Genomic DNA, 22,720 nt, shown 5'->3' on the forward strand with positions numbered 1-22,720 from the left:
ACTCTTTGTTATTTCTTTAAACTCTTATGTGCCTTCTTCATGCAGTTGTTTTGTGATTTTGTTGTTGTGTTGTTTGCTTGTTCATTTGGTTGTTTTGGTGTGAGCTTATATTCCTTGGCATATTTTCAGTGGGAGTTCCTTGAGGCCTAGGTTGAATGTACAGTTCCACAGAGAGAATTAGCATTTGTTTCTTTCAAATGTTTTTTCAGCTTCACCAATTAGATAAGGAATTTTTTTAAAAAAGTATGTTCCTCTCATGAGAGTACACGAATGTACGTTATGTGTAGGTGCTGTATATAGTGTGATTTCTGGTCCCAAGTCCCTGTGCAGGCTGGCCTGTGACCACTAATTTCCACTGATATTCTTCAAACCAGAGCCAAGACAAACTTCCTTGCAGTCTGACCCTTCTTGATTTCCTGATTAATGTGGTGGTCTCAGACCTGAACTCCTGCCCTGCATAGATCTAAGGCTTTGTCTCCTGCTCCTAGGACATGGTTATTGAAGCCAAAGTTCCAGGCCACTAGGAATCAGAAGATGCTCCTAAAATTGACTATGTGTTCAGTATTCACTTACTCCCCTGGACATGTATACTCTGGCTTTTGTAGCTTTTTTCCTTGCCTTTGACAATTTCTTTTGGTTTTTTTTTTTACAATCTTAAAATGCATTTTTAAAAAAAAAATGTATGTGCGTATATATGTGTGTATGTTGTGTGTATATGTGTGTATGTGTGCATGTATGTTTTATTGAGGAAAGTATAATGGTGTATAGTCTAAGCTATCTTATTGGCATTATGACTGAAGTCAGGGAATTGTTCTCTTACTCTGAGTTTTTTGTATAGGTACCTGCAAGAAAAAAAATACAATCCAGCTTTTTAAGTAGGTTCCACTGTATTTCGCTATCTAGGAGTGTCCACAATGAACTGAAAAGAAAAAATATTGTTCACACCCTACTAAGCCATCAGGTTAGGTCCTGTTTCCAGACTGGTGGAGGCATGAGGCTGAAGTGCCAACTACCTATCCTCTCCCCATTGTGTACAAACATTGACCTTTCAGAATTGGTTTTAGGCTAACTGCCTCAGAGAAGTTCAAACTAAGGTGCAAAAGTTATGTTATATGTTTTTAATTTTCTGAAATTTCATTGCAGTTTTTAAAGGATATATCTGATCTGATTCTCCTTTCTTTGAAACCTCTTTCAAACAGCCTTTAACAAATATCACAATGGACTTTGTCATTTTTGCAGAAAATTTTCTATTTTCAAAATTGCTAACTTGGATATAATGTCATTTTCTACTTAAATAAGAATAAGCACTGACATTGATTGTTATTTTGCATACTTTCTCATCAATTATGATCTTAACCAAACTTGATCAAACATAGATATACACATGTATACCAACGATGTATATGCTTTATCAGCAAAGGCATCTTCACTTCCAACGTTTAAAAAGTTCCAGGCCAAAAAAAAAAAAAATATGAAAGGGAAAACAGAAAAACAGGTAACCTAAGATGGTATTTGGATGATGAATTGAGCACTTGAATGAATGGTTATGAGACAGTTACTTGTGTCCTGAAATGAGGATTTCTTCTGCCTTGAATGGAACTGCAGCATAAGGTAATTATTCATTGTAAATGTCTTGGGAGATGATATTTGCCAGATTGTAAAGTAGCCAATAGACTCTGGCTTGGAGTTCATGATGGTGATACAAGGATTATAAAATGACAGTTCTTAGTGGAGAAAAAAATAATTTTGGATTTTCTTTCTGGTTTTTCTTTATTTCTTTAGTTCAATAGAGACTGTTTCTCTTTGCCTTAGTTTTAAAGAACTTGAGTATTTACGGTATACGCCCTTCTACTTCCAAAAAGGATGAGCATCACTTTACAAAGTAAGAACAAATATAAAGCAGAAAAACTAAAAATACACAAACAAAAAACCCTGTACATTAAGCTAGAATCTCAATTAAAACCTATTTAAATAGGCCAAATTATTCTGATTTCTGGTAATAGCTTGCATATTACTAAAGTAATACTAAGATTTTACTATAATAGTTATTTGAAAATAATGAGCATATGTGCACATATACGTAGTTTCATAAAATGTGAAAACACTAATGCCAATTATGTCCCTTCTTATATGAAAAAGAACAAGAGAAGTATCTCCCACCCTAATTATTTTTTGCTCCTTTTAAAATTTCTTTGTTGTTTGAACAGATTAAGAAAATCCTTAATTCATGGATTATTGTGTTGTACATTTAATAGTGAGTTAATTATTAATACAAAAAAAAACAGTTTTGGCAATTAAAAACATCATAAAGAATCATGTAATCAACAAACATTTTACATTCGATAAATATTCTCATAGTTTCAATTTATGATGTACTTACATTTTGTATTCCTTTTAAATAAAGAACCAAATCAAGAAGAACAGCAGAAACTAGCATTTCAAATTCAATATATTTTAAAATATAGAAATATATTTAAACAGCATATTTAAAGAATAATATAATAGACTTCCATTTCTTATTCTCTCAATGGTACACTATTAATTAAAAATATATTACTTAATGTATCCCTCATTATAGTTACTGTCAAATTTTCTTTAAGATAAACTGTATTTTAAAATATTGCAATATACCTGAATTACAGACAAACCCATAACATTTTTGAAGCCATTTCTGATATACGTTTTGTTTGAAAAATCAAAAAATATGATTAATAAATGGTGCTTTAGGAATATTCTAGATGAACTGTAAATAAGCCTAACCGTAGAGCCACCATAAATAACAACTTACCAATCTAAAGGTCATTCTTCAAAAAGTCAGTGTGTATTAAAGAAAGGCCTCAGAAGCCATTAAAACAGAGAGAAAAATAAATTAATTTCAGAGGGAAGAACATGCATGCACACACACACACAGACACACACCAGAACCTTCCCGTTTAGAATTATTTGTTCTTGGAGGAAGGTTTATAAAATCCCTTTACAAAATAAGGTTTTCATTGAGCTCATTCTCAAAGATATGAAAAATGGATTTCAGCTGTTCTTTAGAAATGGCAATTGTCTGAAAGCCATTCTGGGATTTTTGGTAATTTCCTCCAGTTTACTTTCAGTGCCCCCAAATAAAACCCCTCACATAACATCAATCAGCAAACTCAGTTATAAAGGAGAGCTAACAAAAATGGCTCCGTCATCTTCTGCTCTGGTACATTTTATGCATGCAGTGATCTTGTCTGTGGGGAGGAAAGTGGAGCACATGCAAATGTTTCTTTATTTTGGATGAGGTTTTTAAATCTGAAAAAAAAAATCTGTAGGAGTAGTGTTCTAGATAATACGCAGACATGATTTAGTTGAGGTAAGAAAGTTGTACTACAATTTTTTAGTGTTAACTTGGAAAGTTATAGACACAGGCTCAAGCCTGTCTCCACAGAATTCTTGAAGCTTTGAGCTCTTTGCAAAATCTACAATCCACAAGCCAAAAAGAAACATGCTCCTACAGTTACACCAATTCTGTTAAAGCAAACAGTTATAAAAATTATACGCAATCTTTTAGCTTCTGTGTTCTGCCTACCATTTATTTATTCAAATCCAGTTCAACATTTCACTTTATCTAATGAAGCAGAAACTCTAAAAGAAGAATTGTGTTTATTCACGAATTTTTGTTTGGACTGTTATTTAAGTTTTATTTTTAAATAAATATCCTTATCATGGTTTTCATTGGCACAATATAACTAAACATATTCAATTTCCTTCAACAATATGGAACGATCAAAGGAGTTCTGTCTAATCTCAGAAAATCATATAAAAATTGTATTAGAAAAAATGTTGAAATGGAATTGAATTGGACTCAGCATTTCCCATTGAAAATTAGACTGGGTGATTCATTGTATAACATAGTGGCCCATAAAGTAGATTTTATTGATAAGGCATCAACAAAAAAGAATATATACCTTTAAATAAATAAAAATGACTATATACATTATATTGTACATAGGGAAGGAGATGAAATGAGCCAAACTAATTTTAGAAAATTCCCCTTTTGTCTGAAAGTATGCTTTTTATTGTAGTCATAAACCTTAATACAGATCTTTTTGTTATTATCGATATTATTTAATATTAGTGGCAGCCACATGAGCGTACTACCATATTTCTGTATTTTTTCAAAATGACATTGGCACTGTCATCAAAGTACAGAACAGAGATGGCATTTAATTTGGTTGGAGCACAACAAGGCTTTGGTACATGGTCAGGAAACATCAGATGAACCTGGGAAAGAAAAAAAAAGGTTTTGATTTTTTAAGAAATAGAATAAACATTTTGTTTGCAGCTTTATAATAATATGCTTGTTTTAACATTCACAATCAGGCCCACCCTTAAGCAGAGTACCCTTTTCCTATTTATGTCTGATGACTGGAGTGGGCGGGGACTGGTGGTAAAGGATATATTCTTATGCATTAACACCCAGAATCAACCCAGAAGTTCTAATTACGTGTTGGGGCCTTGAAAACTATTTCACCAAATAAGGAAAACCCCCTCTATGGAATATTCAGTGGAAATTTTCCTGGGGGAAGAACATGGAAATTAGCATGGAACTGCTTTTCATTGAAATGGCTATATCTATTTACATCATGAGCAATATGGAAATTATAAGCGCATATCAGTAAAGATATACAGTTGGACTGCAGAAGGATTTGGATCTAAGATTTACCTTTTAAAAGGATAATTAAACAATAAACCATAAACATGCCACCTCTTAATTTTCCATGGTAAAGGAAGCATAAAAATCATCATAAAATAAAATCCAGACATAATCCAATCTTTGCTTTAAAGCAATGATTTCAACTCTTCTCCACAGAATTTTTTACCAGATTGGCTGGAGTTCAATATCCTTTTACTTTCTTTCTCCCTTGCCCACTCCTTAGACAAGTGCCAAAAAGCAGGCTATACTAAATCAGAAGCAAAGGGCCTAGATATTTTATAAATTGAATATCCACCTCCCCAAAAGTCTGGAAAGGTGGTTGTATATGACAAGTGAAATGCTTAAGTTAAGGGGCATTTTGATCAGACTGCCAGTCTGCTTATGATTTGCAATAATTGAGCAAGGAGCCAGCATACAGCTCCCCCCTTTCCTACCCACTTACTCTGGCCCTTCCCCCAAAGGAGTTTATGGGAAGTCCTATTGATGAGTCTTACGGGATCTACAAAAAGTAAATACAGCCTCTTAGAGTTTTGGCTGCACAATGTCCTGGCTGAAATGATACAGGGGCCCTGCATGTGGACAGAAACAGCAGGAAAAATGAGGTGATCTGACATGAACTTGAAATTTCCTAAGACCTCACAAAAGTAAAAGTTGGAGACTTTCTACAAATTTCAGATGCAGCTTGTGTCCCTCGTCAGCTTTATCTTCCATAACCCTCACATACATGATTGATAACCCCCTGTTTTAACGGCCTTGGCAGCTTTACAAAAAATGGATTGTTCTTGAATGGTTTCTCGAATATATTAGTCACAAACATGCTTTCCTTTAACAACAAACATGCCTGTCTCCTTGTTTCATGTCCTTTGCAGAACAAACGTAGAGTGTGCATAATGCCAGGAAAAAAAAAAAAAAAAAATCAAGCTTCCCATGCATGCTCCAGCTTTGTAATGACTTATGTCCTACATCCCAGGGCGGAGATGCAGAGCAGCGTCTTGTTCCAAGTTCATGTCAGATTTTTTTTAAATGTTTGTTTTTCAACACTGCCTGCTAGACTACAGTCATAAGAGCTGGCAACATGTAATTATATATCTATAAGGAGAGAAAAAAGAAAGAAAAGTGAGAAGGAGGGAGTATTTGCAAAAAGGTATTTTTCAATAAGTAAGCATTGCTTAGCCTGAGGGATCCTTTGATACATTAGATACATATCTAAAGAAAGCAAAAGTCTGCTTTTTTCATCACTGAAATGACCATAAAAAGAGGCAAAGAACTTTGTGAGAAACTAAGTGGCATTATTCTATAAGCTCATAGAAGCTGTTCCTCTGTGATCCTACAGAAAGATGGTGATTATGGAGAGCCCTTCTACGGATGAAACAGCACCATTCCTCTCTATCTGATAAGCTTTCATGGCAACATGACTGCTCATAGACAAGAAGGAAAGCTAAACTTCTTAGAGATTCTTTTTTTCTGCTGGAAGTTTAAATATAACCCATCCTTGCAGAGCCTGCCTACTTCTCATCACCACAGAAACGCTATCCTATATCAAGAAATGCTTATATTTACAGATAACAAAGGTGAAGGAATATCAGACCTTAAACTCCCCCTAGGAATTTGTTGCATATCTGGTATATGGCAGTGAGTAGGTAATCTCATTAGTTAAGAAACAATAAAAAAAAATTTATAAATGACTACCTATCAAAATGCATATTTGTCTCTCTCTTTCTACCTCAAGGTTATTTCCAAAGTCTTTAATAATGTCCACACTATAATTACCATAGATGTGCCCTTTTGGTTTCTAGCTATTCTGTAGTACCTTAGGAAGTAAATAAAGGTGCCAGTAAAACATCAAGTCACTCAAGTATTTGGTCTATTAGTTTATATATATCATTTCTTATTCAGAAAGCAACTAGGATACTCCTTCCATCAGCTATAAATTTTAAATTGTGGGAAAAAACCCAACCTTTTAGAGAGTCAAGTCTTCACAAATTTTAAGAATAATTCTTTTTTTTTTTTTTGCATTAACAAGCTCACCCATAAAATGGCTTTTTCCAGTATCTACTGCTCTGTTACTACCATCCGCCAAACAACTCCACTTCCATTATTAAGTCTTGACTTTAAAATGATGCATTCCCTCCCTTTCCTCCTAAATACAAAAAGTTAACACTTTCATATTAATCCAAACATCAATTTGGAATTCTGCCACAGAGTCCAGCATACCTTCCAGGAACCTCTCACTGAGTCTTCCAGAGATTGTCCCCCTGCCACACCAATAAGTCACGACATAAGGTATACCAGACTCCCAAGAGCTTTCACAAGCTCATTAGACATAGCACAACCAGTTAGAGACCATCAAGTCAACTGTTCACTATCTTGTTCATAAAAATAAGCTTAGGTTATTATATATTTAATCACTGCTAAATTTCTGGGAGTGTGGAAGGGAAATAAGGAAGGATAATTTCCACTTTAAAGATTACAGGAGGAAAAGGAGAAGAAGGGGTGGAGGAGAACAATAATCAAGAAATAGAAATGAGTTTCCTACTTGTTTACTACACTGAAGAACTTTTATAAAACCAAAGTATATGTTATGGAACATTCATAAAGAATTAGAGTAAAAGCCCTCAGACGAAGTTCTGTACAGCTATTATTCAATGTTTTTGCAATGATTACTAATGAATTGCTGGGTTAGAAACAGCCCCTGGGAACTTGTGTGCTTACTCATATTGTGTAGAGAAGAAATCACTGCGGAATGACCATTTCATATGATTACTCCAATTTTCCTAGTTGAATCCCTCCCCGTCCTAGAATCAGGATTACTCTTTAAATCAGCCTGAATTTCCTGGCCACACCCATCATTGTTACTTCAGCTCTAAAAAGTAACAAAGGAGTTTGAGAAGAGAAAATAATGCACTGATAATTGTAATAGATGCTTTCCTTTAAAACAACTTTATATCATGCTTGCAATATAAGCCATTTTCAAAAACAAAGTATACCAGTGTCTGAACTATGGCATGGTTGGTGGCATTCATATGGGCGTTAAGTGGAAAAGAACATTCTCCATCACAATAAAACGCAGCATATCCTTCTGGTGCTATAATCCAGTCCTAAAATGCACACAAAACAAGAAAAAAAATCAACAAAAGAAAAATAAAGCAAAATAATTCTTAAAGAATACTCAAATATATTTCATCTGAAAACATTTACAGTTTTGGTCTAACAATTATTCTAATAGGGATAGCCTCCCCCACACCCTTTAATTTAATTTTAAGTTGAAGCTTACAACAAAAGTATAAATATTTTCACAAGATATTGTCCTCTCTGATTTCTCCCAAGAGGTTACTATGTAAGATATTTATAGTATATATTAATCCATGTATTCATGAATAAAACCATAATCATGAAATAGCATTTCAAATAATGTTTAAACAGGAAATGATGAACTCTGGAAAGTTCAAGTGAACCAGAAAGGAAAAGGAGAATAAACTTAATTGAGATAATTCTCATTACTTCTTAATAACTCATTCCTGGTTTTAGAAGTCAGACAACCTCCGAAAGCTTTAATATTTGTTCCATGTGCTGTTTTTCTTTCCATTCATGCATTAACTTTATAGTCTATTTAGAAGAAATGAATTGGAGCAAATTCCTAAAAACTGTACAGGAAAAATTTTAGGAAGCTAAAAATTGATACATGGAATCCTTGCCTTGATTTTTCTCTTCAGAAAAATAAAACTTGGTACAAATCTAAGAAATTATTGAATTATGCATATTGAAAGTTTATCATAAAATTTGAAAATACTTACATTTTAATATTATTTGTCAATAAGATAGCTCATATATAAGCATCTATTAAAATGGGATATTAGAAGACATCTTTAAAATTTTTAAACTGTCCCTACATAGAGCCGTTAAAAATTATTTTGGTTAATTTTTTTCTCCTTACTCTGTTTGTGAAGATTATCTAAACAACGATACAATTTTTAAGTGCTAGTAAAGTTTTTTTTTTTTTTTCTGTACTTCTACCTCATGATAGAGACATTATAATTGAGAGTTCTATTTCCTAGACCGATAGTTTGGGACCCTAAGGGGATGAATAGAGCTGCTTGTACTAATCTGAACAAATTTTCTGTTATAATAAAATTAAACAACAGCACTCTTTTTTCACTTTCTAAATATCATAGGGTTGTATTTCTTCTTCAGCGTAGTTGTTTTTGACTGTAAAACTTACTAAGTATGTTTCAATGGTGAAATGATAATGGAGAAATGAAAATAAGGTGGCTTAGCCATATACTAAACAGTCATAACAAAAATCATCAGGTATTGCATTGTAAAAATTACAGACAAAGATTATGAATTATTTGCAAAGATTTAAGATAAAGCAGAGACAAAGCACCCACGTTGGCTGAACGTTCTTACCTGCCATCCTAGATCCCGGAAACTCACATAGAGTTCATGCTTCTTACAGGCTTGTTTTTGTTCACTTGTGTTATAATCTGAAGATAAAAATCACATTTTAAACAAATGGTTGCTTATCAGGTGTATTAATATTTCTTTTGTGAGATCCCTGATAAGATTTTTAAGAGAGGGTTATATTTGAAGTTGTAGAACATGAGTTTAAATTTTAAAAATTTTAAAGCGAGAGACACTTACGACCCATGTGAATTTCAGTCGTCACTTGTCCTGAGTTTCTTCTTTAAAATGTAGACAATACCATTTACCTTATGAAGCTCTGACAGGGGTTCTGTTAGATAACACATATGACAGGGCACAGCCTGGGGCCTGCCAATGATTGCGTATTAGCAGCTCAATGAATGTTAATTCATTTATTCATTCATACTATAGTGGTATTTAATGTATTTCCATATATTAAATGTTTTTTAACTTCCTCCATGAGGCAGACACTGGGGTCTTAATTGATTTTATTTTATTAATAATAAATATCGTAAACTCAGGATATCCCAAGTTGAGCTTCTAATCATCCCCCCAAAACCTATCTGTAGACTTCTCCATTCTTGACTGATGGCAGTTCCCAGCGGGTGGGGGAAAAAAAAAAAAACACTGAGAATCAAAATACTCCTTTTTTTTTCTTCCATTTCCACATCTGATCTGTCAGGAAATCCCACACACTATCTTCAAATAGGTCCAAAATCCACCTGTTCTCACTGCTGCTATCACTGGTCCTGGCCCAAGCCACCATCCTCTCTAGCTGGATCACTGCAATATCCTCAGTGCTATTCTCCCTGCTTCTTCCCTTGATACACCTACAAGAAAGAAGCCAAGTGGACCTTTGGACAAACAAACTTAATGATGACACTCCCCTGCAAGAAGTCCCACTATGGTTCCCATACCACTAAGAGTGAAATATCCTCCCGGTGGTTAGAAGGCCATATGTGATTTGGTCTCATTACCTCTCTGACTCATTTCTTATTACTCTTCTGCTCCTTCACCTTGCTCTGGCCACGACATCTCCTTGCTGTTTAGCATGCATTTGGGCTTGCTCTCAACTTAGGTCCTTCACTCTCACTAGTCTTTGAAATGCTCTTCCTCAGGTAGCAGCTACATGGTTAATTTTTACATCTTCAAGTCTTTGCTTATGCATCATCTTCTCATCTAGGCTTTCGCTGACTATCCTATTTAATATTGTAATCCTCACCCTGATAATCTTGATTTCTCACCTTGTTCTTTTTTTCCCATTTCATTTACCACTTTTTCTTTTTCTTTTTTTTTTTTTTAATTTTTATTTTTATTTCATCTTATTGTTATGGGGGATACAGAATTGCAGGTTACATACGTTGCCCATGTACCGCCTTTTCCCCCAAGTCAGAGCTCCAGGCGTGTCTGTTCCCCAGGTAGTGCGCGTTGCGCCCATCATGTAGGTATATATCCCTCCCTTCCCCACCCCCCTTCCCGAGACAGCACCTTCAAGCGTTACCATTCCCCAGACGGTGCGCAATGCACTCATTGTGTAGGCATATCCCCATCCCCTCCCCCACCCCCACCTCAATCTGATATCCGATTCATTTACCACTTTTTCAAATGCTATACCATTTACTCATTTATAATATGCATTGCTTCTTGTGTGTTTCCTCCCACTATAATGTCAGCTCCACATGGGCAAGGATCTTATTTGGCTGTGTTTCAATCACTGATGTGCCCCAAGTGCCAGGAACAGTGCCTGGCACATGATAGGCACTCAATAAATATTTGAGGAGTTAATGAACAAATTCCTCATATTGTTCCACAAATTATTTGAGGCAAATGAATTATATTACTTTCATTATATATTTTGGACTGTAATCTGAAATATCCATAACTTTTTATAATTGTTTAAAAGGATTAAATATAAATGCAGAGCCCCAATCTTGCATCTGGAATAAAGCATAATGCTACAGAAACACAGAACTTTACAGATCATTTTTCTTTGTTGTCTTCTCTGGAGTTTGTTCATACTTTACATAACATTCTAAAAGCTCACCTACTTCAAGTGTTTCTAACATGAAATATGAAAGAAAGAAAATGAAAGAGCAGAATAATTTATTTCAAAGAAAATTTGTGTTTAGGTATCATTTTCCAGTTTGATGATCCTCAAATTCTAATGAAAATGTAGGTACTTTAGAGATCAAGAGTTCCCATCATAGAGAGCCCTGACTTTCACAATTACTTCAAATAATTATTTGTTTGATGTCAGTCTAGAAAACAACATAATGATTAAATTTTGAACTCAAGGTATTTTTCTTATTTCTAGATCAGTTATTCCTACTGTGCAATTTACTTCATTAAAACAAATTAAATAATTAGATAATGAAAAATGAAGAAAAGAGAATTTGAGTCTCTGAACTCTTATTCTTCAGGGAAACTTCTTTCTCAATCTAAATAATAGCACAGATTTAACTTTCTTCAGGCAATGTACAAGTGCACTTTAACAGTAAACATGAAAAAAATATTCTCTGTATCATTTTTAGGGGAAAGGAATAATTGATTTTGGTATCTGTTTGATTCCGTAAACTCCTTGATATTCAAAATAGAAAAAAAAAGTATAAGCTATGCATTAGACTGGGGTTTAGCAAACTTTTTCTTTAAAGAGACAGAGAGTAAATATTTTAGGCTAAATGGTCTCCATGAAAGTAGTCATAGGTCACATGTAAGTGAATGGTGCATCTACATTCCAATAAAATTTTACTTATGGATACTAAAATTTGAATTTCATAAGATTTCCACATGTTACAAAATAATAATTTTTTTCAAACATTAAAAAATGTAAAGACCATTCTTAGATAGTGGGCCATACAAAAACAGGTGGTATAGACTGTATAGACACGGGCCTCCCTTTGTCAACCCCTGCACTAGATAATAATGGGATAAATATTTATTAATTCATCTTTGTCTTAATTAAAAACATTAAAAATAAATAAAACCATTATAGCCAATAACACGTATGAGCATATATGAAAAGTCATAAATTATATATATGATTATTTGAATTCCATGTTTATAAAAAAAAGAAAGAAAATAAAACATAAAAGTCAAAACATATCTGTTCTATCTATGTAACTTTTTATGCAGGCTAAGTGATGTATATTATGTAACATCACATAAAGGTAACGAGCAATGAAATTTATAACAGGATCTGGCTCCAAGAGTCTGATTTCATAGAGCATTAGGACCATATGCTTATTCTGTCAGAAATAAAAATTAATGGATACTGAGTGAAATAAATGTTGTACCCAAACTAGCAAAGTCTGCAGTTAGGTTTACTATAAATGGTTGGCAGAGTAAGCTGTGGGAGGAAGGGCAAGGAAACTAAATTTACATCTTTTAAAATATCAGTGGGCAACTTTCAGGACTTTGAAATGAAATGGACATAATTCTACTGTTGATGAACCTGCCTCCAAATGAAGAGTCATAGCATAAATTACCAAAATGTTCTGATGCTACAGTCAACACTAGGAAAAGTAAAGTAACATGCCTCAACCACACGCAGGTGTTACAAAAACAGCATTTCTGTTTTGTCTCTTAATGGTAAATATATTGGGAAACCAATGCCAAAATATAGAAAATATTGTTAACTACTTTATGCAAGTCTTTTATGGTCAATTTCTAGAAAGAGTATATATTTAATCTTTTTTAGTTTGATTTAAAAATATTACTGTCTTATAATAAAATAATGAAAAACAAAATAAAATATGTGGAGGTAAAAAGTGGTATAAAAATACCCTGAATGTGGATAAAGGGGAATGCTAGTACACTGTTGGTGGGAATCTAATTAATACAACCACTATGGAAAACAGTATTAGAGATTGTTAAAAAAAAAAAAAAGAAAGAAAAAGATAAAAGAGATCTACCATATGATCCAGCATTTCCACAGCTGGGTATATACCCAAAAGAAAGGAAATCAGTATATCAAAGAGATAACTGCATACTCATGTTTACTGCAGTACTGTTTACAAGACATGGAAGTAACCTAAGGGTCTATCAATGGATGAATCAGTAAAGAAAATGTGATACATACACAGAGTAGAATATTACTCAGTCATAAAAAATGAAATTCTGTCAGTTGTAGCATGAATGGAACAAGAGGACACTATGTTAAGTGAAATAAACCAAACACAGAAAGACAAATATCATATATTCTCATGTGTGAGAGCTAAAAAAAGTTGATCTCATGGAAACAGAGAGTAGATAGTTACCAGAGGCTGGAAAGGTAGTGGGGACGGAAGGATAAAGAGAGGTTGATTAATGGGTACAAAAATACAATAAGATAGAGGAAATAAGTTCTAGCGTTAAATAGCACAGTAGGATGCCAGTAGTTAACAGTAATTTATTGTATATTTCAAAATATCTAGAAGAGCACATTAAGAACATTCCCAACACAAAGAAATAATAAATATTTGATGTGATGGATATCCCGATTACCCTGATTTGATCATTACACATTGTATGCATCTATCAAATATCTAACTTTGCTTCCCGTGGCATTTGTCAGCCTCATGCTGCATCTAACAATTTGGCTTATAGCTGTATCTTTTCCCTACACGTCCCATCGATTCATGACACTTCCCTCTCCAGAGTCCTGTCTCACCCGTTGCCACCCCCAACCCTTGCTAGCCCCATCCCATGTGTTTCGGTTCCTACTTCCCCTCTCTCCAGCGTATGATCATCACTGCTTGGAGTACTGTACTGGACTCCTGATCATTATTTGAGCTTTCTGTCTCTTTCCTTGGCAACCCATCCTGCAATCTACTGCCAAATTTAACTTTTTAAAATGCACATCTGATTATGGCTCTCCCTTTTCCAATTGCCTACACAAAGACATCACAGCTCCTTACCATAACATGCCCTACTCTTTATGATTTGGCCTCTGCATAATTTTCTAGCTGATATGACACTCCTCTCATGTAAAGATCCCAGCCATGCCTTACAACTGTGAACGTACATCTGAAATGGTTTCATCCATGCCTCCATTTCTGAAAAATGTCTATTCTTTCTCATGTAAGTCCCTCATGAAGTGTTTTTGGCCATGCTTTGGTGCTGCTAAGTGCTCTATCTTTACTATTCTCAAGTGTGCTTATACCTACTCTAATAGAATTATCTCCCAATAATTACTCATGTGCATGTCTTTCCCATTGTCTGTGGGAGTGCTTTTATGAGAAGCAAGATCCCTGTGCTATCTTTAATCAGCATGTAGTTATTACTGTGCCTGGCAATAATGCATGTTTATTTAATATTGAATAAATATTATTTTATAAGAAATTATTCCTAGATATATTCTCCCTGTGGATTCTCTCTAGAGAGAGACTTGAAAATAGACACAATGACTTAATGTATACTGGCAAGCTTTTTAAAAAATTATATAGTTAATTGCTCATATAGATTAGCCAAATTACATTAAAGACTCTAAAATTCCTCTTGCTTCCAAAGTCTCAAAAGCCAAGAAATCTCAAGTGACCTTAGGTATGAGTACTTGTTAGAGGGAATTTCTAGTGTTTTCTGATGTCTGAACTCTTTATGTACCAGTTCTGAAAAACAAAACTAAGTATGAAGTAATTTTAAAAATGACAATAACGGCAATGACACTGAAATAAGCATTTGCCATGAACCAGTGTTCTTAGTTCTTTACACACAATAACTCACTTAATCCTCACAACTCATATAATCCTACTCTGTGAGCAAGTATTATTAACATTCCCACTTTACACATGTGGAAACAGAGGCAGACAGAAGTAACATATCTTGTCCAAGATTATTATACAACTAGTAAGTGGTAGAGCCAGTATTAAATCATAGATAGATGACATATACAAAAATACACAGGTAGACAGATATAGCTAACTACAAATTATATGCACCAAAATAATTACTTTAGGAGGAGTTTCCAAAATTACTCATGATTCAGGAAATGTATACCAGAGTTCAGTGCTAATTACTATAGAAATCATGTGGATTAGAGGTGTTCTTACATGTGCAGCATTGCAAGATTTTCATTGTAGCATTTATTTTGAGAGCCCCAATTTGGAAACAATGAAAATGTCTTTTTTTGGAGTGACATGATTAAATAAACTGATGCTGGTTCTATTGAGTATGTTGCAACAGTTGAAAAGAATGAGGTCACTCTATTTGAAAGCTGGCTAAGCATTATTTTTAAAATATGTAAAATACATCCTTCATGTAATAAACAGCATAGAACAAAAATACATTCTCTCAGAAGAGAAGTATATATATGGAGGAAAATGTTTGTACCATGTTGATACCAGGGTAATCTATCATGGAAGGATCAGGTGAACAAAGAAGAACTTTAGCTTTGTTTATGATTTTATTATTTTTAAACAATAACTAAAAATATATATTAATTACATAATAGAAAGCATTCTAAAGACATAAATCCATTTGTTTTCTTGTTTTGATGAATACCTGTTGTTCCAAGAGGCATGAATTTACATTGTATCTATTAGGCAACAGATAGTGGCTATCAAAGTTGAGAATAAATGCAGAATGTTTCAATTTTAGTAAATACAGCTGGTCCCAGATTTAATGATGGTTTGACTTAAGATTTTTCAACTTTACAATGGTGCGAAAGCCATATGCATTCAGTAGAAACCATACTTTGAGAACCCATACAATCATTCTGTTTTTCACTTTCAGCATAGTATTCAATAAATTACATGACATATTCAAAACTTTATTATAAAGTAGGATTTGTGTTAGACAATTTTGCCTAGCTGTAAGCTAATGTAAGTGTTCAGAGTATGCTTAAGGTAGGCTAGAGTAAGCTCTGATGTTCAGTATGTTAGGTGTATTAAATACATTTCAATTTATGACATTTTCAACTTTCAGTGGGTTTACTGGGACCTAAGCCCATCATAAGGAGCAATAGTATATGAAATATTTGCCCTAAGAAATCACCATCTTTTTAGTCAGAGCCACCACAGGATCCACTTTTGAAGATCTTTAGTATTTAGCATGAAATAGCAATAGATTTCTGTAATGAGCCAGGACTTGTCACTTGTCCTGTTGCTTCTTCCAGGCTCTAAATACAGGCATACCTCAGAGTTATTGACCTCAGAGATATTGCAAGTTGAGCTCCAGACCAACACAATAAAGTGAATTTTGCAATAACACAGAGAAGCGATTTTTTTTGTTTCCCAGTGCATATAAAATTATGTTTACACTATACCATAGTCTATTGAGTGTTCAATAGCATTATATCTAAAAAAACAATGTAATACCTTAATTTAAAAATACTTTATTGCTAAACAATGCTAATAATCATCTGAGTCTTCAACAAGTTCTAATCTTTTTGCTGTGGGAGGGTCTTGCCTCAATGTTGATGGCTGATGACTGATCAGGATGGTGGTTGGTGAAGGTTGGGGTGGCTGTGGCAATTTCTTAAAATAAAACTACAATAAAATTTGCTGCACTGATTGACTCTTCTTTTGACAAAAGACTTCTCTGTACCATGTGATGCTGTTTGATAGCATTTTACCTTGTGCAGAAGTTCTTTTAAAATTGGAGTCAATCCTCAAACACTGCCACTACTTTCTCAACTAAGTTTATGTAATATTCTAAATCCTTTATTGCATTTCAATAGTGTTCACAGTGTCTCCAGCAAGATTAGTTTCTGTATCAAGAAACCATGTTCTCTGATCATCCATAAGAAGCAATTTCTCATCCATTAAAGTTTTATCATGAGATTATAGCAATCCAGGCACATCTTCGGGCTCCCCTTCTAATTCTAGTTCTCTTGTTATTTTGTCACATCTCTAGTTATGTTCTCTACTGAAGTCTTGAACCCCTCAAAGTCATCTGTGAGGGTTAGAATCAACTTTTTCCAAACTCCTGTTAATATTGATATTTTGACCTTCTCCCATAAATCACAAATGTTCTTAATAGCATCTAAAGTGTTGATTCCTTTCCAGAAAGTTTTAAATTTACTTTGCCCAGATGCATGAGGCCAATCACTGTCTATGGAAGTTATAACCTAACAAAATAAGTTTTTTTAAAGTAATAAAATTTGAAAGTCAGAATTAATCCTTGATCTGTGGGCTACAGAATGGACGTTGTGCTAGGAAGTGTGAAAACAACATTAATCTCCTTGTATATCTTGATCAGAACTCTTGATGACCAGGTGCATCATCAATGAGCAGTAATATTTTTAAAGGAATCTTTTTTTCTGAGCAGTAAGTCTCAAAGTGGGCTTAAAATATTTAGTAAACCACGTTGTAAACAGGTATACTGTCATCCAGGCTTTTTTGTTTGACTTATGGCTCACAGACAGTGTAGATTTAGCATAATTCTTAAAGGCCCTGGGGATTTTCAGAATTGTAAAGGAGTATTGGCTTCCACTTGAAGTCACCAGGTGCATCAGCCCCTGACGAGAGAGTCAGTCTGTCCTTTGAAGGTTTGAAGCCAGCCATGGACTTCTTTCTAGTTATGAAAGTCCTAGATGGCATCTTCTTCCTATAGAAGGCTTTTTTGTCTACATTGAGAATCTGTTGTTTAGTGCAGGCAATTGCATTAATTATCTTACCTAGATCTTCTGGATAACTTGCTGCAGATAGTACATCAACACTTGCTGCTTCACCTTGCACTTTTATGTTATGGAGATGACTTCTTTCCTTAAGTTTCACGAACTAACCTCTGCTAGCTTCAGACCTTTTTTTCTGACAGCTTCCTCACCTTTCTCAATCTTCATAGAATTGAAGAGAGTTAGGGCCTTGCCCTGAATTAGGCTTTGGCTTAAGGGAATTTTAAGGCTGGTTTGATCTTCTATACAGATCACTTAAACTTTCTCCATATCAGCAATAAAGCTGTTTTACTTTTTTATCCTGTGTGTTGACTGGAGTAGCACTTTTAAGTTTCTTCAAGAACTTTTCCTTTGCATTCACAACTCGGCTAACCATATGGGACAAGAGGCCTAGATTTTGCCCTCTCTTGGCTTTTGACATGCCTTCCTTACTAAGCTTAATCATTTCTAGCTTTGGATTTAAAGTGAAAGACCTGTGACTCTTCCTTTCACTTGAACACTTAAAGGCCATTGTAGGATTAGTAAGTGGCCTAATTTCAATATTGTTGTATCTCAGGGAATAAGGAGACCTGAGGAAAGGGAGAGAGGTGGAGTAACAGTCATAGTAGCCAGTCAGTTGGTGGAACAGTCAGAATACACGCAACATTTATTGATTAAGTTTGCCATCTTGTATGGGTATGTTTTGTGGCATCACACAACAATTACAATAGTAACATCAAAAATCACTGATCACACATCTCCATAACAGATATAACAATAACAAAATAATTAAAATATTGTGAGAATTACCAAAATGTGACACAGAAACAAAGTGAGCACATGCTGTTGGAAAAATGGTGCCAATAGACTTGCTCAAACTCAAAGTTGTCACAAACCTTTAATTTGTCAAAAACATAATATCTGTAAAATACAATAAAGCAAACTGCAATAAGATGAGGTATAACTGTACTCTATTCTTTTCAGGACTGATATAGTCCTTAGAATAAAAGCATCATGTCCTGTAGATTTTTAAAAAAATCTTATCAACTTAATGCCTTCCTGTCTTAAAGAGTGGCTAGCTTAAAATTTAGCTATTTTCTCCATTTCCTTCCTTTCCTTACCTAAATTCAAAGAAATATCCATTTTGCTGCCTCAACACAAAACAGGAAATATTTAATATGTCCCATAATGTGTCTGCTCAACCTTCTGGCCAAAGATTTGAAGAGAAACAAGGAGAGGCAGTTTCTGCAGGAAACCTGGGAGTAATAGTTCTCTATTTACCTGAAAAAAGAAGTTAGTTTTTCCTATGAAGTCAACACATTAATTTATTCAACAGGTATTTTAGGGACTCCTTTTCTGTTCTAGGCTCTTCCACAGGAATATAGAAGAAAAAAAAGAACGTTGGAAAGTCAGAAGGTAGGAATCTTTGAAATAGGAAAGAAATGGAGTAAAGACAGCAAAAATGACATGGTTTTCAATTCTCCCGCACAAATTGATACTTTCAACATTTGATGATATGCTTTGCAAAAAAAGAAAAAAAATTGCAATCAGGCAAACATCTAGTGCAACTCTTCCCCCTAACCCCAGCCCCATTCTGCCCCTTCTTAGCCATGGAGCTTTTTCACAGTCCTTTATAGTAAAAGCCTGGTACTATCATAGCATTTGTTATTTATATTTGGATAATTTTAAAATTTCACTGGCATTTCAAGTCTCCTAAGTATCAAATTTTCTGTTTATATTAGCATTCCCTTTCCTTAAACCCCTGTCTTTTAGGCCAAATCCTATGAGGCTTTTCCCAGTCGGCCTGATTACTACCTATTGAAAGGTTAAGTCTCATAGACACAAACCAGCTACTTTCCTTCTTCTTATTATCGAAATATGAACACACTCCAAAACCATCTACCACAGATTTCACAGAGACGGTTGCCAATGACAAACTTTTAAAAAGAAAATATTGGTCTATATTAGAATAATTTTAGACTCTAAATGGTGCTAGGAAACTGGTGAAAAGTTACGTGATTTCTGCTCCATGTGTTTTATTCATCTCTGGTTATAGAAGTACGTTTGTTACTTGTGGTCAGGAAGAGAAGATAAATAGAGTTAACCAATAGGGAAAAGGACTTTGATGACTTCAGTCGCTGGAACGCCTCTGCCAGAGTCATTATGAGCTCTAATAATAAATATGTGACTTATACTTTTCCCTTTGTAATTTCCTCAAAAATTATTTACTATTTTATTCAAGGTTTAGCAAACCTTCTTCTTAATTCAGTCTACTACATTAAATTAAAAACATTTCAACCAAATTTAGAACCATTCTACATGAAAAGAAAAATATACAACTTTGACAGGCTAGTATTTACAAGGAAGAAAAGGTCTTAGAAAGTTATTTTTCTCCATCTTTCATATTAAGTAATGACAACTTTTTGCCAACCTAAATATCTTGTGGATCTTTACAAAATAGCTTTGTAATAAAGCACTAATATCATGTTTTACTTTGAAGTGAAAAAGGTGATTCAATTTCTTTGTTGGAAAATTATTTTAAAACATCACTTTGTAAGTAGCATTTAATTCAGTAGAATGCAATTCCATATAGAAATCTTCCCTCCTGCTTCTGTTGCAAGATACAGCAAAAGGGCTTCTTACTAACATGATTCTCTGTGTGCCTACACTTTAGGAAGACTCCAAAGAATTCCATTTGGTATTTTTGTTGACAGTCTCAAACGAAAAACAAAATTATATGTCTTTTGTTTGATTTATAGTCATCTATTTCTTGTCTAAACATGCTTTAATAAGTAACTGCTGTATGATCTGTCATTTTTAAGTAACCTGGGAAAAAATGAAGAGTACAGGAATAATGGCTAAGGCTGTGAGAAATTAGAATTCTAATTTGCTGAAATACTATATACAGGAACCGTGTTTCTTTTGTGCACCAGCTCATCCATCCATCGTGCCTGGCAGAGTACTACACACATGACGGCCATTAGTACACAATACATATTTTACAAATAAACAAGCAATTGTACCAAATCGGGAGATTCCAGGATAAATTTCCCTCTTCAAATTTACTTTTTACAGATAAGAAATAATTTCTTAGACTAAAATCGCCATTATTTTCATCTAAGAATACTTACCTGTTTACAGCCTGGACTAAGCAAGGTAGTTCTTGGTATAAATAATATGATTAAGTCATTTAGGGTTTTTGCACTTAGATGCTTTCTGATCAATTGCAATTTTGATCTCTCTTTCTATCAATCAATAGACTAAATTGCAAGTACTTTGATATCAATTGTGTATTTGTAATGTTTTGTTGAAAGATTCTACATTTATATTGTGTAGACATGTACCTAAAGCAAATTTTCTAGATAATAGCCTTCCAAGTAATAGTGAAAACATAAATATTACCTTAATTATCATACATACTATCTATCCTGCTTCTATTTTCAGAAAAAAAATTGAGGTGCATAATTCACATGTATGGATTTAAGTACTAAAGAAAGGAATTTCATGCTGAATTTACCTGGTTGACCATCCATCTTTGAGAGGCCCTGGGGAAGTTAGCTCAGCAAGTTGTATAGTTCAGTTTTGGCTGGACTTTGTTGATCTAGCCATTTCATAATTTTATTACTGCCAGCTTGATTTTAATTTGAACTGAATCTTTCAACATATGAAGGCAAGTCATACTTATTTTAAAATGAATTACTGAGTGATTCACTGATGAAACATTCTGGGATGCTAGAAACATCACCGGAAGATTTAAGATGCCATAGGAAGGTATATACAGAGAGTAAATTTATTGGGGCTACTTGATTTGCAACACACGACCCTGTAATTCTCCGTGCACAACTGCTGGCCCGGGTTTTATCTTACCTCCAACACTGGACATTCTAGAGGAATCCTGATGAGAGCTGGATTTATTGCGGTTTTGATTTTTCCGTTTGTTGGCTGCTCTCACGGATCGAAGAAGTACCTCGCTTGCCTTGAAGAAGGCCACCATGAAAGGTTGTTTTGACTGAGGCCCATGTCTTCCCACAAGACCAGCGGATTTTACGTTGATACTACGTCCTAGAACAGAACGCACAAGCACTTGGTTTATGAACAAGAAAGAACGTTTACTTGACGTGAATGAATTCTGAGGGTATTTTGAAAAAACAGAAAAGTTTGAAAACATTATCAGAATGTTTTCTTTCCAGGTCAGGATTCTTATAAACATTGAGGTTTACTATTACAGAAAATTATCTCTGCGTGGTTTTTCCTTTTACATCATCCGTGCACCACAGAATACACTCCAGCTGCCTTCTCTCCCCTGATAGCTTCGCAGACCCTGAAGTCAGGAATACTATAAATGGAAAGGTCGGACTACTCATCAGCCTGGAAATGTCCACATTCAATAACAATTTTTAAAGTATTAGCTATGGGTTCTTCTGCACTAAATGTCCAATAATTTTCCCCTAAGTGATAAAAGCTAAATGCCTGGCAGAGTGTTTCTGCTTTCTCCAGCCTATTTTAAGCCTTTCAAGTGTTAATTAGTGCTGATAGCCTCCTCCCCCTTCGCCCCTGGCCAGTGCCCAGCAAACGACAAAGCTGTGCTCTACTTCAAGTTCTTCACGGGTCATTCTGCAAGCCCTGTCTGGGGATAGAGGTTTGTATTAAGCCCCAGTTAATTCTCCATATGAAATAAACTTGGACATTTCAGAAACCCTTCCCCTCTAAGTTTTGACACACCTGAATGTTTACTGAAAGGATTTCAGAAGAGATGAACTAAGCCTGGAGACTCTCAGAATGGAGGGGAAAATCCAAGTGAGATTTGACACTCAACTTTGCCTCTAAACTAGCCTGCATCTCAGAACTTTCTGAGCCCATTGCTGTGGTTGTGTGTCAGAGAAGAGGGATACAACCAGGACCTGTACAGGAATCAGTTAGAAGTCAAGGTGCCCCTACAGACTAGAAGTCAATGTTAAGGAAGTACCATTCCCATGGGGGTAGTAATGATAACTCTTGTAATTATAACCATGTCGTATGTTTGGGGTGCTTGCTATGTA

General features: G+C 34.6%; 1 protein-coding gene across 3 annotated transcripts in view; it reads right to left on the reverse strand.

Annotated features, from left to right (window-relative positions):
* Positions 1-2,232: 2,232 nt before the first annotated feature.
* BMP5 (bone morphogenetic protein 5) overlaps positions 2,233-22,720 on the reverse strand; it is a 128,777-nt gene continuing 108,289 nt past the window's right edge. Inside the window, exons 4-7 of one of the 3 annotated variants that reach the window (XM_069488149.1) lie at positions 21,549-21,743; positions 9,098-9,174; positions 7,678-7,788; positions 2,233-4,257 (exon numbers count right to left, since the gene is read on the reverse strand). In XM_069488149.1, coding sequence (XP_069344250.1) covers positions 4,108-4,257; positions 7,678-7,788; positions 9,098-9,174; positions 21,549-21,743 — 533 coding nt within the window. In that variant the 3' untranslated portion in view covers positions 2,233-4,107. The remainder of the gene's footprint in view (positions 4,258-7,677; positions 7,789-9,097; positions 9,175-21,548; positions 21,744-22,720) is intronic. The other 2 variants (XM_069488150.1, XM_069488151.1) reach the window with 2 other exon arrangements.

Source organism: Eulemur rufifrons, chromosome 15 (genome assembly GCF_041146395.1).
Source record: "Eulemur rufifrons isolate Redbay chromosome 15, OSU_ERuf_1, whole genome shotgun sequence".
Classification (NCBI taxonomy): Eukaryota; Metazoa; Chordata; class Mammalia; order Primates; family Lemuridae; genus Eulemur; species Eulemur rufifrons.